Genomic DNA, 13,479 nt, shown 5'->3' with positions numbered 1-13,479 from the left:
TCTGGGGCATAGCTGAACTGTCCTAGCCATCGGACGGCAATCCAGCCCCAGGCCCCAAGTTTTGAGCAAGTATTGGTGAGGAAGACCCAATCATGCACTCTTAGTGTTAAGAGGCGTAGAGCCGCATGTATGGATAAGGCATGACAGATCAATGAAAGTGGGCTTTGTTGTCGATCCTAGGGGTCGGTCTTATGTCCGAACATCATACAGCAGCCCCTGGGCCAGGCTGCCGCACATCAGCCGTAGTGCTACTGTGACTATCAATAAGCCCAGATAATTGACTCCTGCATTGGGCACTCAAATTGAAAAGGGTTGGGCAGCCTGAAGGCTTGGACGTGCATGTTGGGATGCAGGCAGCCACAGGGGTGTCCTCCGGTTTGCATTTCTTGATTTCTGGATAGTAACACGTCTAGCCTAGGTGGCGGCCTGATCGTACCATTTGTGGAAACCGCCCTCTTGGGCGATTTTACAGATAGGTTTTATGATTAACTTCTGATCTAGGTACAAATAGAATGACTGCTCTGCTCATTCGACCCTTGCATGGCTCTAGAAAATCTGTCACCCGTCTCCCAAACGCCACAACTGATGCCAAAATGGTAGATGATTCTGTAACTGTGTATCCCTGAAGAGGTTATACCTCTCTGTGAATGAGAAAATGCAATTATCCTGATGTTGCCGTATACTCCTGCTAACTGGTTCCAAGATGCATGTAAGCCATGTTTGTGATCTCTCAACTCCTGAACTACCATCCCTTCCAATGCTGCATTATTCGTTATCTCGTCAGCCGCCAATGAGGCAATATCTCAGAAGTGAAATCCTAGCACATTATCAAATCCCCTGATTCAAGCCAGACATTGCCAGCTCATCGCACTGAAAGCCTACGGAGTATCGGTAGTAGTCGCTGTCCCACTGAATGGGGATAATCGTCAAGAGATTGAGAAACTGCTGTCCATTCTTCTTGAAGTTGACGACCTCGACTTGAACTTCCTGATTCTGATCGACCGACATCTTCATCTTCTTGACTACGTCCTGATTTACGTACTGCCGCAATGATCCAGCCTGGACAATGCCGCCGGGTGCTTGCAGAAATCGACAGTTCCGGCCGAGAATCTCGCTCGATTGGTACCCTGTCAGCTCCAGAAATGGATCTGAGGCGTAGACTATTGGCCGGTCCGGAAGGGCCAAATCGCATACGAGTAGCGCGACTGAGCAATCAATTGGACCAAGATCGATCTGAGGGTTTGGCCGAGTCATCACACGAGTGAGGGCAGTCAAGATGTCGAAGCCGGTCGCTGAGTATAGCCCTGGGTAGATGAGCGGATCGGTTGTGTTTGTTTGCGAGACCTCTTGTGATCCATCGTTCCCCTGAGGCTCGCCGATGTTGGGTAGGTTATGCTGGATGCAATGTCAGTATATACTATGCAATACATACCGAGTGTATGTTCTCTACGAGACACACCTCCAAGGCAGACTCTTCCCAGGGATTCATTGTAATAGCCGATGAAGGAAAATCGTATATTGAAAACTTAAAAAGATAGGATTCTCTCAGTTTAAACTGCTCGAAGTGGAGTATGGAATGTGTGCGCCCTTGTAACTCTAATATGGCCCCGAAAAGGGGGTAATTCACTAGGGGTAGCGGTGATTCATGATGTATATAAACAGAATTGAAAACAGCGATACTTGCAGTCAAGGTCTACTTCTCACTCAACAGACAAAGCCGACACTTGTCCAACTTTCAAGATAGAGATGTCAAAATGAGACTCCTCCACAGGTGGAGCATTACTCATCGGAGTTCACAGAGCCGGCCCGCTGTTCGATGCCGAAATGTCAACGGCAAGAAGCCATCGAAAGACGCAGGCAGAGGATCTGTGTAGAACAACAGAAGTGGAGAGAGACGCGGCCAAGTTTGCTGGTGCTTGCCACTAGGATTGCAGCCATTTGTGTCGCATATACAACCTACCTGAACAGGACCATTAGGTGGCCAAGTACGGCTCGATCGCGGGAAGAACCTGCAGCTCGAGTGATCGGAGAGAGCTGAGTGGTGAACCTGCGCCAAACCGTGGCCGTCAAGCGAAGGACCTGGTTTGCGCGATAGAATAGCTTCTGGTCTAAGCCAGCCTAACGTGCAGAGACAAGGAAACGGCTGATTCTTGCAGTGGATTGTCAATGCAACGGTGCGGTAGAAGAAATGAGAGTGCGCTTTAGAAGTCCATCTTGCGTGAGACTTGCATGACAAGGGTCCAGATTGGGTAGTCGTTGGATCCTGACGCTAAGCTTGCGGAGCGATCGCTGCGAATACGCATTTCCCACCTGGATCTTGACCAGGGGCGGATCGATCGTGAACCATGCCATGCACTTATCTGCCAGAAGCAACAACATCGCCGACTGTTCAACCTTCCTCTTGCACCTACCTGCCTTAGCCTCCTGTCACAACTGCCACGTGCGAAACGGACTAACTATTGTTAGGCATGATGCTGTCTGAGGCATGTTGTCACCAGTGCCATGTGTCACGTCGTCATGCCATAACATCTGGTCATTCGCATCGAACTGCCGCCCAGAGCGTCGTCCATGATCAATTCAGTGCCCACGGTGCACCACTGCCTCAGGATCGATCAAGGTAGTCATTCCCCTTCCGGGCCATCCTTCCGGCGACTATTGCAACAAAGTCGAGGAAGAGGTCTCAGATTGCATTCTGAGGTAGCACGGCAACAGAAGTTCCCATTCAGCCTCTAGTCCCTATATCAGGGTATTGCATGCAGGAAGACGGGTCGATCTCTTCTAGACCGCGCTGGACCAGGAGGAAATGCAGACAAAGTCTACAAAAAAGTTCATTGTGGCGGCCAAGCTTGCTGGGGAGACCCGTCTTGCCGGACTTAGCGCGAGGCTATCGTCCTTGAATTTTATGACAATGGCAGCTGTATTCTCGAGCTCCTGTATTTCGGATGCGGCTGATCCGGCCTGAGACATCGGATTAGACTGCATTGCCAGTGCGGTCCTTGTCGAGCTGAGCGAGGTCGGTTTGCTCTCTGAAAGAGGCCTGGATGGCGATGTACTCCTCCAGGGTAATAAATGTTAGTTTGGCAAGGGTATTACTACCTCCTCAACAAGAGGTCACTACCTTTATAGAGTTGATAAACCCATAGTAATAAACAAAATATTCGAGACCCTGATGAGTATTACGACTCTCAATATTGAGTATCTTTACCCTTCCTGGCAGAGGAGTAGGTGTGTGCTTCCCAGGGTTGATCCTGATCGCCATGGCCCGCCTGGAAACATCCGAGCGAGGATTTTCCAGCGTTGAGATGCCGCCCTGCAGGGATTGGTGCGAGCTAGAAAGACATGCAGAGACGCAGATTAGCGGCGATTTTAGGCACAGATGCCTGCCGAATCTAGGTACAGGCCAGTAGTTCACCTTTACCCCACGTCGGAACGAATCCATGTGAGCAGCGGGACAGTCGCGCTTTCCAATTTACGCGTCCACCGCAACCACACGCACACTACTATCGCTACATCGCGATATCATTTACGACCACCCAACTTGCATCGAATATTCTCTACGATGACCTGGATCGTGTCGTGACAGCCGAGATAGATCCATTCCTCAACACAAGTACGCCCACGGCCGCAGAGCCCTACCGCCTCCGTCATGTCCTCACGCAGAGGTCTTCTCTCCAACGCCAGGCGCCACCACGAGGCGTCCACCTCCTCCGCCCGCCAGAAGCAAGCCGGCCCAACCCCCCTGCCGCCCTACGAGCCGCCCTCATGCCCGCTCAACGACGCCGGCAAGCGCGCGCTGGCCGAGCTCGCCAACAGCCGCGACACCAAGAAGTACGAGACGCACGTGAACCGCTCGATCGACCTGCTGCGCGGCAGCGTGGGCGCCATCAACGACCGCCTGCAGATACGGCGCAACCACGCGCAGCGGCTCGCGGAAAAGATACAGGAGGGCGGCGGCAGCAGCGACCGCGCGGACGAGCTGGCGCAGGCGCAGCAGCTGGCTGTGGAGATCGGCGAGGAGGTGGACGGCCTGACGGCGCGGTCGGAGACGGCCATGCGCGAGGTGATTGATCTGAAGGTGGCGCTCGAGGACGAGAGGGCTGTGGTGCAGGACTTGCAGGGGCAGGTGACTGAGCATCAGGAGAGTGCTTCGCATCATAGACAGAGAGGAGAAGCCGAGGAGGGCGAAGACGAGGACGAGGAGATGGTCGATGCTGCTCCGCCGGTGCCTATCCTTGATCTTCTGAAGACCGGGCGGGAGGCCAAGGCTGCCGAGTACAACAAGCTAGGAATGTATGAGAAGTATGCCACACAGAACGACTACATCCTGTTCAAGAAGACGTGGCATGACGCTGTCCACCCGGACGACGATATACCTCTCCCCGATGCAACCACGTGGTTCGGAAAAGATGGCCAGTCAGCAACCACAGGGAAGAAACGCAGAGGTCGTAGGACTACACAAGCAGACGACGACGATGACGAGATCATGGTTGAGAGAGAGGTCATAAGCTACAAGTGCCCTCTCACTCTAGCTACTTTCAAGGAGCCCTATAGCAGCAAGCTATGCAAGCACACTTTTGAGAAGTCTGCGATCCTCGGCATGATACGGCAAGGTGGCGGACAAATCCAGTGTCCTCAAACTGGATGTAGTCAGGTGAGATTCTGGAAGTCTCTTTATGCTCGGTTACATATGACTGACGATTGCGCAGGTTCTAAAAGCCAAGGATCTCTTCCTTGACGATGTCATTGTCCGAAAGATCAAGCGTGCACAAGAAGCTGAGAAGCGGGCACAAGAGGAGTCTGATTCGGAGCCGGACGAAGATGGTGATAGAAGCATGGCTATTCAAGGAGAAAGAGATATCAAGGCAGAGCGAGTAGAGAGGAGCCAGAGAGGCCGACGTGTTGTTGAGGATATTGAAGATGAAGAAGTTTAAGATACCCCCAAAGAATACAGACTTGCTTGTGACAACCACCAAGCTTCAGAATAAGCGGAGTCGTTGTGATTAAATACTACGTACTTATATGCATATAGATATGTGCACTGAGGTGGGTATCATGATCTGTCTGAATGAATAGAAACGATGCAGACCGCCGAAGCTCAAACCGAGCGTGCGTTCTGTGGTCCCAACTCCAACGAATGCAGGTTGTGCTGAAAACACACAAAAGAGTAATGAACCGTGTTGCTCAAAGTTCCAACCAAAAGTAGCATCATGCCGAATTCGTCGACCGGCGCCAAATAATCAACGCTGCAACGCCCGCGCATGCCACCGCTCCAAGCGCAACGTACAGGCTCGTCCTATCGGGCGGTGGCTCCTCGCTCTTCGGGAAGGCCGTGCTGGGGTTCGTCGCCGCCTCAGCCAGGGCGACAAAGAGTTCACTGATGCTGTTCCATGTCACACTGACGTGCAGCGGAGTGCTCATCATCAAGCCAGAAGTATAGACATCCGGCTGCAGCTCGCTGCGCTGAGTTGTTTTGTCTTTGTCCGCCTTGAGCGCTGTATAAATGGCTGGTAACTCGTCCAGCTGGGGAAAGCGTTTCCGCAAATCCACGATGTGAGAGAATGAGTCTGGGTCAGACGAGTCGTACGTATAGCATATCAAGTCGCAGGCGTCCAGTTTAGCCTGGTTCTCCAGAATGGCCGGCTCGAGTTCTCCCAGCTCCTCTAGAATAAGGTAGCATTGCTTTCCACCATGCAGTTCGACACTGTTGACGGCCCTCCGCGGTTGGATTGTGGGATGATGCAGAGAGTCGAAAGGCCTGTTGAGAAATGCATCTAGTAGCGAGGACTTGCCCGCGCCACCTGCTCCTAGGACGTAGCAAAGCACCACATTGCGTTCCACCCTGCCTGGTCTCCGCCGCCGTTTGCGTGCCTTGGTTATCTTCAGTGCTGTAGTAGTGCCCTGTTTAGGGCTCAAGGACTCGAAACCAAGGTATGCTAGGTATTCAAGGGTCGTCTTAGGCTCCATGAAAGTGGTCATACTCCATTGTGCGAGCCAGCCCTGGAGGGTGATATGTCCTCCTTCGTTGCGTACGGTTGACGAGGGGAAAGAGTTCTCCTTCCAAGATGTGGGAAGACCAGGTGTGGGAGCAAACAGGGCAGCAAGCTCCTGATCGTTTAAACCGCCATCGTTGTCTTTATCAAAGAGCAGAAACAAATCGACGAAGAACCGGTAACCTGCAGGGCTGAGTTCTGCAGATGCATACTCGGGCACGTCAAACTTGGGATGCAAGAACCCGTCCTCCAAGCTAACGCTGTCATCATAATGGTACTTGCGCAAAATGATCCAAATCGTTTCGTGACGGCCCTTTTCGGCATAGATCTTGTTGAGTTGTAAAAATCCGGCAAGGTCTACACCCTTCTCCGTATTCGCCTCCGGTGTGCTCCTGCTTATAGTCAACTTGATATTTTCCAGATCATCTGCTGAAAGAGGCTTGTCGAAAGATTTGGCCTGGAATTCGTGCATCTCTTGGTCGTTAAGATAGCCGTCCTGGTCCTTGTCGCAGAGATAGAATATTCTTTTCAGAGCGGCTACACAAGCCGGCTTCAAGTTCCCTTCTTTGTAGTCAAAGAGCGGGGCGATCGGGTGCGTAACGGCCTTCTGGCACAGGAAGAAAACCTCATTGACATTCCTGTGTTCCCTCGCGCTTGTGCGGATACACGAATCGATCTCCCTGAACTCTGCCATGACCGGCAGCATCTCCTCCTCGACGACCTGCGCGGTGTTTCCATCCCCGGTCAGGTCTGACTTGTTCGCACACAGCACCACGGGGACATTAACACCGAGGGAACGGAAGTATGGCATCCAGAAGAGAGCGACGCGTTCATAGCTGTAATGGTCGGAGTAGACGAGGAGGATGACGTTGGACTTTCGGATCTCCTTGCGCAGAGTTGTCCGGTCCTGGGGTCGGGCCGAGGTGTCGACGATGGTGGTGGTGACATTCTCCGGGGTGCCGATGCTGGGTGGGATCGTGATCTGAGGGAGGACGGACTGGATCTTGTTGGCGACAAAGACATCCTTGACGAGCGAGGCGATCAGGCTGGACTTGCCGGTGCCCTCGTCGCCGCAGACACAGATGCGCACTTGAACGGAAGTCAGCCCACCTGGAAAGAGCGGCATGTTGGCGGCTGCATTTGATGCCGGGGCATACCTGTGGCCATGTTGGGTTGAAGCCGATGAGCTTTGGGAGCGACAGCTGGACAAGAGCTACGGGTAGCTACCGCTGCCGCCTCATGACATCAACAAGCAAAGGGCAGAGCAGCTCGAGGTGGCACAAGCTTTCGGGGCCTTCGATTTAGCGCTTGGGAAGAGTGGATGTGTCTCTCGACAAGAGAACGCCCCGAAACTCTGCGCGGAGGATGGAGGATCACGAGGGTTGTTGGCGGAGGGCTGCAGGAGGGGAAGCTACCCTATTATCAGAGAGAAGAAAGCACAGCACAGCAGCTGCAGATGCAGATGCAGATGGATACCCAGGAAGATGATTAGATGAATGAATTGGACGACCTCATACCACCCACAGCCTACATACGATTGGACGGACAGTTGGGAATGCTGCTCTCCTCTGTCCAAAAGGGCAACTGGCCTAGCCAATTCGATCATGATCAACAGCAAATTCGGGGCATTCCGACCGCCCGAAAGAGACCTGCCTCTGAGCAGCCACTAAGATGCCCTGCTATAGCATCCCAAGTTCCCAACTGGCGGGTTGAGCCCCGCTGGAACCACCACCTCAGTGTCCTGAACTGATGATCCTGGGCCAGATGCCAGATGCCCTGGTGATCTCTCTTCACCTCTACCGTATTCGCTCGAGGTCATATATCACGATATCTTCAACCTGTTGGCCAGACGATTGAGGGGTCCATTGAAGATGGCAAGCTTTGCTCTTCAGATCGGACAGTACCTAGGTAGGTAGACTAAGGCAGAGCCTGCCTACCTAGAACAGAAGCTGCAAGGTTATACGTAACACATTTCTGGCCTGGGGATCTGTAGCGTACCTTATAGCGCCTGTGAACACTGAGGGGGCTTCATTGGTGCGTTTCTGCGCATCCAATTGCAATGGATTGGCTGACCGGTGCCAATTGAGCGCATCTACTATGTATGCCCAGGTGGTCCCAATCCCCTACCTAGGTAGTAGGTAGTAGGAAGTAGGTAAGACCTCCATTACCCCACAGATGCTTCCTCTGGGGGGGCCGGCCATCCACCCCAAGGATAAGAAGTGTCTCCTCACTCTACCTTCTTAGCCACCCCCTGCAAACGACTAAGCCAAGTTGATGGTCCTTAACAGACAACGTCTTCTCTTGGTCATGTTCTTGTTCTTGTCTTGTCTTGTCCTGTCCTGACTTGTCTGTTGTGTGCCTGGGCATATGCAGCGACGTTTTCCAACGTTGTTCCTGAGACTCCAGACCTAGACGCCGTCTCCGTCTCGCATATCATCTCCACCAGATCGCTCCCCCGCCGTCATATCCATCTCGGTCCTCACCTCACCACGTGCTGCTGTATGTGGCTTCCTGCACGACCACCTCAGAGGGCAACACCAGTCGCTTCACGTATCACCCGCCAAGCAAGCAGGCACTGACTTGCACTTTGATAAGTCCCTCTTGGCAGCCATTCAGACGCCATGTTGTAAGACAAAGTTCCTATCTCTCTCTGTCTCCGTCTCTCGCCGTCCCAGCCCCAAAGCCCCGGTTGCGCAACCTCTGATGTGCTTTGGATCGCCATGGCGCAAATGGAAGCGGCAACCCCCAGTAGCTGAGAAGTGACTGACCCGGGCATCATACAGCGTCCTGCCTCCTCCGCCACGATATCCCACCCAGGCAGCATACAATGCCGCTCTGGGTGCCGGCCATGTCGCCCCCATGATCGAGACGAATAATATCCTCTCGAATCCGGAGGACCAGTTCCTGGTCGGCGAGGGTGAGTATCATGCCCCGACCCGCGCATTGCCGCCGACGACAGCAAAAAGAGATCTAGAACAGGGAGCTAAGCAGGCTCGATACAGGCACGTACGTCCTTAAGGAGGACCTACACCTCGCGACACCGCCTCCGCACCCCTCGGAAGCCCCGATCATCAACCCGAACCCGCTCGCGACCAACCCGCAGCCGGCCACCGCCGGCACGAAGCTGTCGCTGCTCAACCTCGATGTCCGGCCCACCCCGCCCTTCTTCTACAAGGGCATGTCGGTGACGAGCCTGCCGTCCAGCGGCCTCGGCGCAAGCATCCAGGAGCATCCCAACGAGAGCGAGCTGTCGACCGACCCGGCGCTCAGCAGCAGCGAGGGTCGCGCAAACTCGAGCGATGCGCCACTGGTATCCAACCCATCGCTGGCCTCGGCGCCGGCATTTGGGGAGGGCAACACGCTGTTGACGCAGGTCAATGCCAAGGATGCTGCCAAGAAGAGGAAGCCGAAGAACAACATGACCAAGAGCAACTCTTCCTTCATCAGCAGAGTGATTGTACACGAGACGCTGTCAAAGAGGCTGCAGGAGAGACCGAGTGATGGCCTGTATGCATTTGCAAATATCAACCGGGCTTTCCAATGGCTAGATATGTCCTCCTCAAATAAGGTCAAGACATACCATCACCCCCGATGCTTGTTGAACTGGGAGCTGACAAGCTATAGGCTGAGTACTTGACCAAAGTGCTCTTCACAAAGGCTCACTGCCTCTGCCATGATGTCAACATTCTCACCAAAAGCGCTGCTCACATAGATGTAATAATGGGCTTCTCAACAGGCGAGATCATCTGGTGGGAGCCCATTTCACAGAGATATACACGTTTGAACAAGAACGTATGTAACATGCTTGGATGATAGCTACTGCAAAGGGTTGAGTACGTACTAACAGTTGCAGGGCATCATCAATGGAACTCCCGTCTCCGAAATCAGGTGGATACCCGGTTCAGAGACTCTCTTCCTGGCGGCACACATGGACGGCTCCCTAGTAGTATACGACAAGGAGAAGGAAGATGCCATCTTCTCTCCCGAGGAAGAGGCCAGGGAGAATGGCACTGGGGAGACTGAGGCAGCTACCACCAATGGCAATGGGGTCAATGGCAACAGCCACGCGAACACGATACAGATCAACAAGTCTGTGCACTCCAAGAACCAGAAGTTCAACCCAGTGGCAGCATGGAAACTCTCAAACCAGCGGATCAACGCATTTGCGTTCTCGCCAGACAATCGACATCTTGCGGTCGTATCAGAGGATGGCTCATTGAGAATCATTGACTACCTTAAGGAGGAGTGAGAAGAAGCGCCAAGTCACCATCTAGAAGGATAGACCTCGCTAACAATGCTCTAGGCTACTCGACCATTTCTACTCATACTACGGCGGCCTGATATGTGTCTGCTGGTCACCTGACGGCAAATACGTTCTGACAGGCGGGCAAGACGACTTGATTTCAATCTGGTCAGTCGTCGAGTCCGCCATCGTTGCGCGCTGTCAAGGTCACCACTCATGGGTGACGGCCGTGGCTTTTGACCCCTGGCGATGTGATGACAGGAACTACCGGTTCGGCAGTGTGGGCGAGGACCGCAGATTATGTCTGTGGGATTTCAGCGTCGGCATGCTTCACCGGCCAAAGGCAGTATGTGATCCTCATAAATCTACTCGTACTTCATCAAAGTCTCATAGTCTTCATCATTAGGCTTCCGTACACCACCGCGGCTCCGTCGCATCCCGCGGCGCGGCGCTGGCACGGGCGGAGACGCAGAACACGTCGATGAGCCGCCTGCGCTCCAACTCGGCCATCTCAGAGGAGGACGGCGACCAGTCGGGCCCGCACCCGGTCGAGCCCCGCTCGCGGGTCGCGATCCTGCCGCCTGTCTTGACGAAGGCGGTGGATGCCGATCCGCTCTGCTGGCTCGAGTTCACAGAAGACTCAATCATGACGAGTTGCAAGTCTGGTGCGTTGAGAGACCCAATCCGTCCACCCCTTTCACTGTGCTCTTCTCAGCTGACAACGATGTCCATCAGGTCATATACGGACGTGGAACCGCCCAACCGACTCTCCCGCGCAAGCTGGAGAGATAATTGAGAGCTAGAGAGGGAGGGAGAGCTATCTACATTCAGGGGTAATGCTGTTTCGCATGTGCATGCACGGAGTTTGTTGAGGCTGACTAAGGGCACGAATGTTTTGGATGCGATTGTTTGCAGGATTGAATTGATTTGAGTAAGTATCATGTACGAAGAAGTTACAAACAGGGAGGGGGGGGAGTCACCTCCCCAGCGCAGTTGTACATAATCTACCGTCGTCATCACTGAGGGCATCGTCAAAGCATGTCTGACGAATCCCACGGCGCGGTGCTGTTGCGTGGACAATGGATTGCTCTTCCCAAACGAAACAAGCTTTTTTCAACATTTCTGCGAAAATTTGATGGGCCAATATGGCGCAATCGTTTGTGAGGGCGGGCTGGTCCATCCACTTTTGATACGAGCTCCCCTTGCGTGCGTCCGCATCGCGAAACACTTAAAGAGGGACCTCGAACACTGGCATGAGTCACCACTGCTGAGAGATGGAGAGGCAAGGGCCGTAAGGCACGACCAGTGCTGTCAGACGGCCCGACGACGAGGGCTCCATCGCTGCTGAGGATCCATCAGGCTATCCTAGCCGCCCTTTTAGAGGCTCTAGGTTCCAGATATCGTAGGCGTGGACTCCAGTATCAGATAGATTGTTTTTTCTCATGTCGCCGCCTCCGCGCAGAGTATCATGCGAGGAAAGGTCTTTGTGCAGTATCTTGGCCATTCAAGCTTCACACGTGGGATCCGCTTGCGCTCATTTCGCCGCTGAAATTCCTGCTTGGGGTCTTCCTCTAGGCAAGTAGAGTATTTCGCTCAATGGGGCATCTGAGGTTCTTATCTTCCAGTTTCGCATTCCTACCTATTGAAAGGCACCAACTTGCCTGCTTGCGGCAACGTTAGGCCTTTGCCTAACGGATTTAGTTATCAGTGGAGCCGCAATCCAAAGATATCACAAAATTTTGCTCTAATCCCAGATCCGCTCTTACAAGCTTGCAACCCTCTTCGCGGCCTAGAATGATGCAGATGTAGCCAATGGAGGTTCTGCATCGCTTTATCTCTGCTTCTCTGGCGGCGTGGGTTGGCGTGCCTGCGCAGGGGCAGGCGGCATGTACAGTACAGGAGGCTGATGTCAGAGAGCCCAACGCTGGCGTCTTGCGTGCTGCGTTAGATAGGCGTAAGGACGACAGCCACAGTGGATCCACCGCCGTGGGCCTACTGTATGTATGTCTTGTTCATACCGGTTTACCTCCATTGGTGTTATCTGTCGTGAAACCAGCCTGCTGCTGCTGTGTCCGGGCACGGTCCCGTAGTTCGTACACTTGAGGGTAGTCGATCAATCTACAGTAGTACCTTACTTATCTCTGGGCGAGCAGAGAGGGCTGTTGGGGATCTTTGTTTTCCCCGTCATCGGCGGCTCGGTAGGTTGATAGACACACTGTCGACATCATTTCCATAGTGTATCGTCATCGTCACTTATCACAAGTAAAACGGCCGCCCGGAGAGGGTCAGCCTGTTGCGCCAGGTTTGCTCCGCGGTGGATGACCGTGCAGTACGTCGCAGTACGAGTGCAGTCCCTCCACAGCACTGTGTGCGTCTGCACAGCAGCGAGATGACTTCATTGTGTGACGAGATGATATCCAGCCATAGGGCTGAGTGGACTCGACGTCTTACGAGGCAAAAGCTCTCTCGGTACTTCCCATGTGGAAACTATGCTCCTCATATATGTGGTTCTCTACGCGTCTCTAGCACTGAGGTGAGAGTTTTTAGCTGTGAGGAGCAGGAGGCAGGTGGAAACGGGCCGTCTCTCTAGGACGGTCATTGAAGCCCGGCCTGAAGGGCTCCAGCGGACTCCACCCGGGCGGTGGCATGTCGGAACTACAAAAATCAAGCTCGTCAACGGGAGCAGCTCCGCAGAAGGCGCCAGGGGAATGAGAAATGTACAGTGGGCCAGGCTCCGGCTAATTCTTTGGGTTTTCCATTCCCAACAACCGATACTCGGAGATTGATGCCGGGAGAATGCGGCTACGAGGCCCTGAAAAGATTCCGTTTGTTGGCCTGCCTGAATCAAAGTTGCGATGGCTCGTAGTGGTTGGCACACCGCCGACCGCTGACACAGTCAATGTCGCGCCTCAAAGGGAACATGATTCAGGCAACGGGGCGAATCGGAATGGCCCCTGCAACGCTGGAATACAGCGATATACAATCTCGTAGCCGAGGATTACCCAGCTTTACAAGCCAGAAACCGGCTAGGATTGACATGTTCGTTATCTGGCCGAGGCCTAGGGTATTCCAGCCGTAGGTCTTCCAGTCCCTGTGGCCTCTGTTATGGCAGATCCGCAGTTGCAAAAGGAACTCCCAGCAGTCTAGGCTATCTTGATCAACAAGCGTCGGATTATCTCTTAAGCTAGCGAGCAAGGCGACTTGACTGACAATCGGTCGTCTTTGGGCCGACAACCGAGGAACAAG

General features: G+C 53.6%; 3 protein-coding genes across 3 annotated transcripts; 2 read left to right on the top strand and 1 right to left on the bottom strand.

The window, feature by feature from the left end:
• Window positions 1–3,646: 3,646 nt before the first annotated feature.
• UCRPA7_2704 (putative chromosomal organization and dna repair protein) lies at window positions 3,647–4,931 on the top strand (the record flags this gene model as incomplete). The annotated part of the gene is made up of 2 exons (XM_007915291.1): window positions 3,647–4,651; window positions 4,707–4,931. The coding sequence occupies 2 exons, from the start codon at window positions 3,647–3,649 to the stop codon at window positions 4,929–4,931; spliced, it is 1,230 nt and encodes a 409-aa protein (XP_007913482.1).
• Window positions 4,932–5,205: 274 nt separating this feature from the next.
• Window positions 5,206–7,116, bottom strand: UCRPA7_2703 (putative mitochondrial rho gtpase 1 protein; the record flags this gene model as incomplete). Its single annotated transcript, XM_007915279.1, has 1 exon — window positions 5,206–7,116. One exon carries the CDS (start codon window positions 7,114–7,116, stop codon window positions 5,206–5,208), a length of 1,911 nt encoding a protein of 636 aa, XP_007913470.1.
• Window positions 7,117–8,849: 1,733 nt separating this feature from the next.
• UCRPA7_2702 (putative catabolite repression protein crec protein) lies at window positions 8,850–11,025 on the top strand (the record flags this gene model as incomplete). Its single annotated transcript, XM_007915254.1, has 8 exons — window positions 8,850–8,907; window positions 8,993–9,619; window positions 9,727–9,782; window positions 9,844–10,235; window positions 10,294–10,401; window positions 10,495–10,579; window positions 10,640–10,898; window positions 10,949–11,025. 8 exons carry the CDS (start codon window positions 8,850–8,852, stop codon window positions 11,023–11,025), a joined length of 1,662 nt encoding a protein of 553 aa, XP_007913445.1.
• Window positions 11,026–13,479: the final 2,454 nt, after the last annotated feature.

This window comes from Phaeoacremonium minimum, assembly GCF_000392275.1.
Source record: "Phaeoacremonium minimum UCRPA7 unplaced genomic scaffold PA7_03_scaffold_184, whole genome shotgun sequence".
Classification (NCBI taxonomy): domain Eukaryota; kingdom Fungi; phylum Ascomycota; class Sordariomycetes; order Togniniales; family Togniniaceae; genus Phaeoacremonium; species Phaeoacremonium minimum.
The sequence above is the reverse complement of the archived record's forward strand: the minus strand, read 5'-3'. Positions and strand labels throughout refer to the sequence as shown.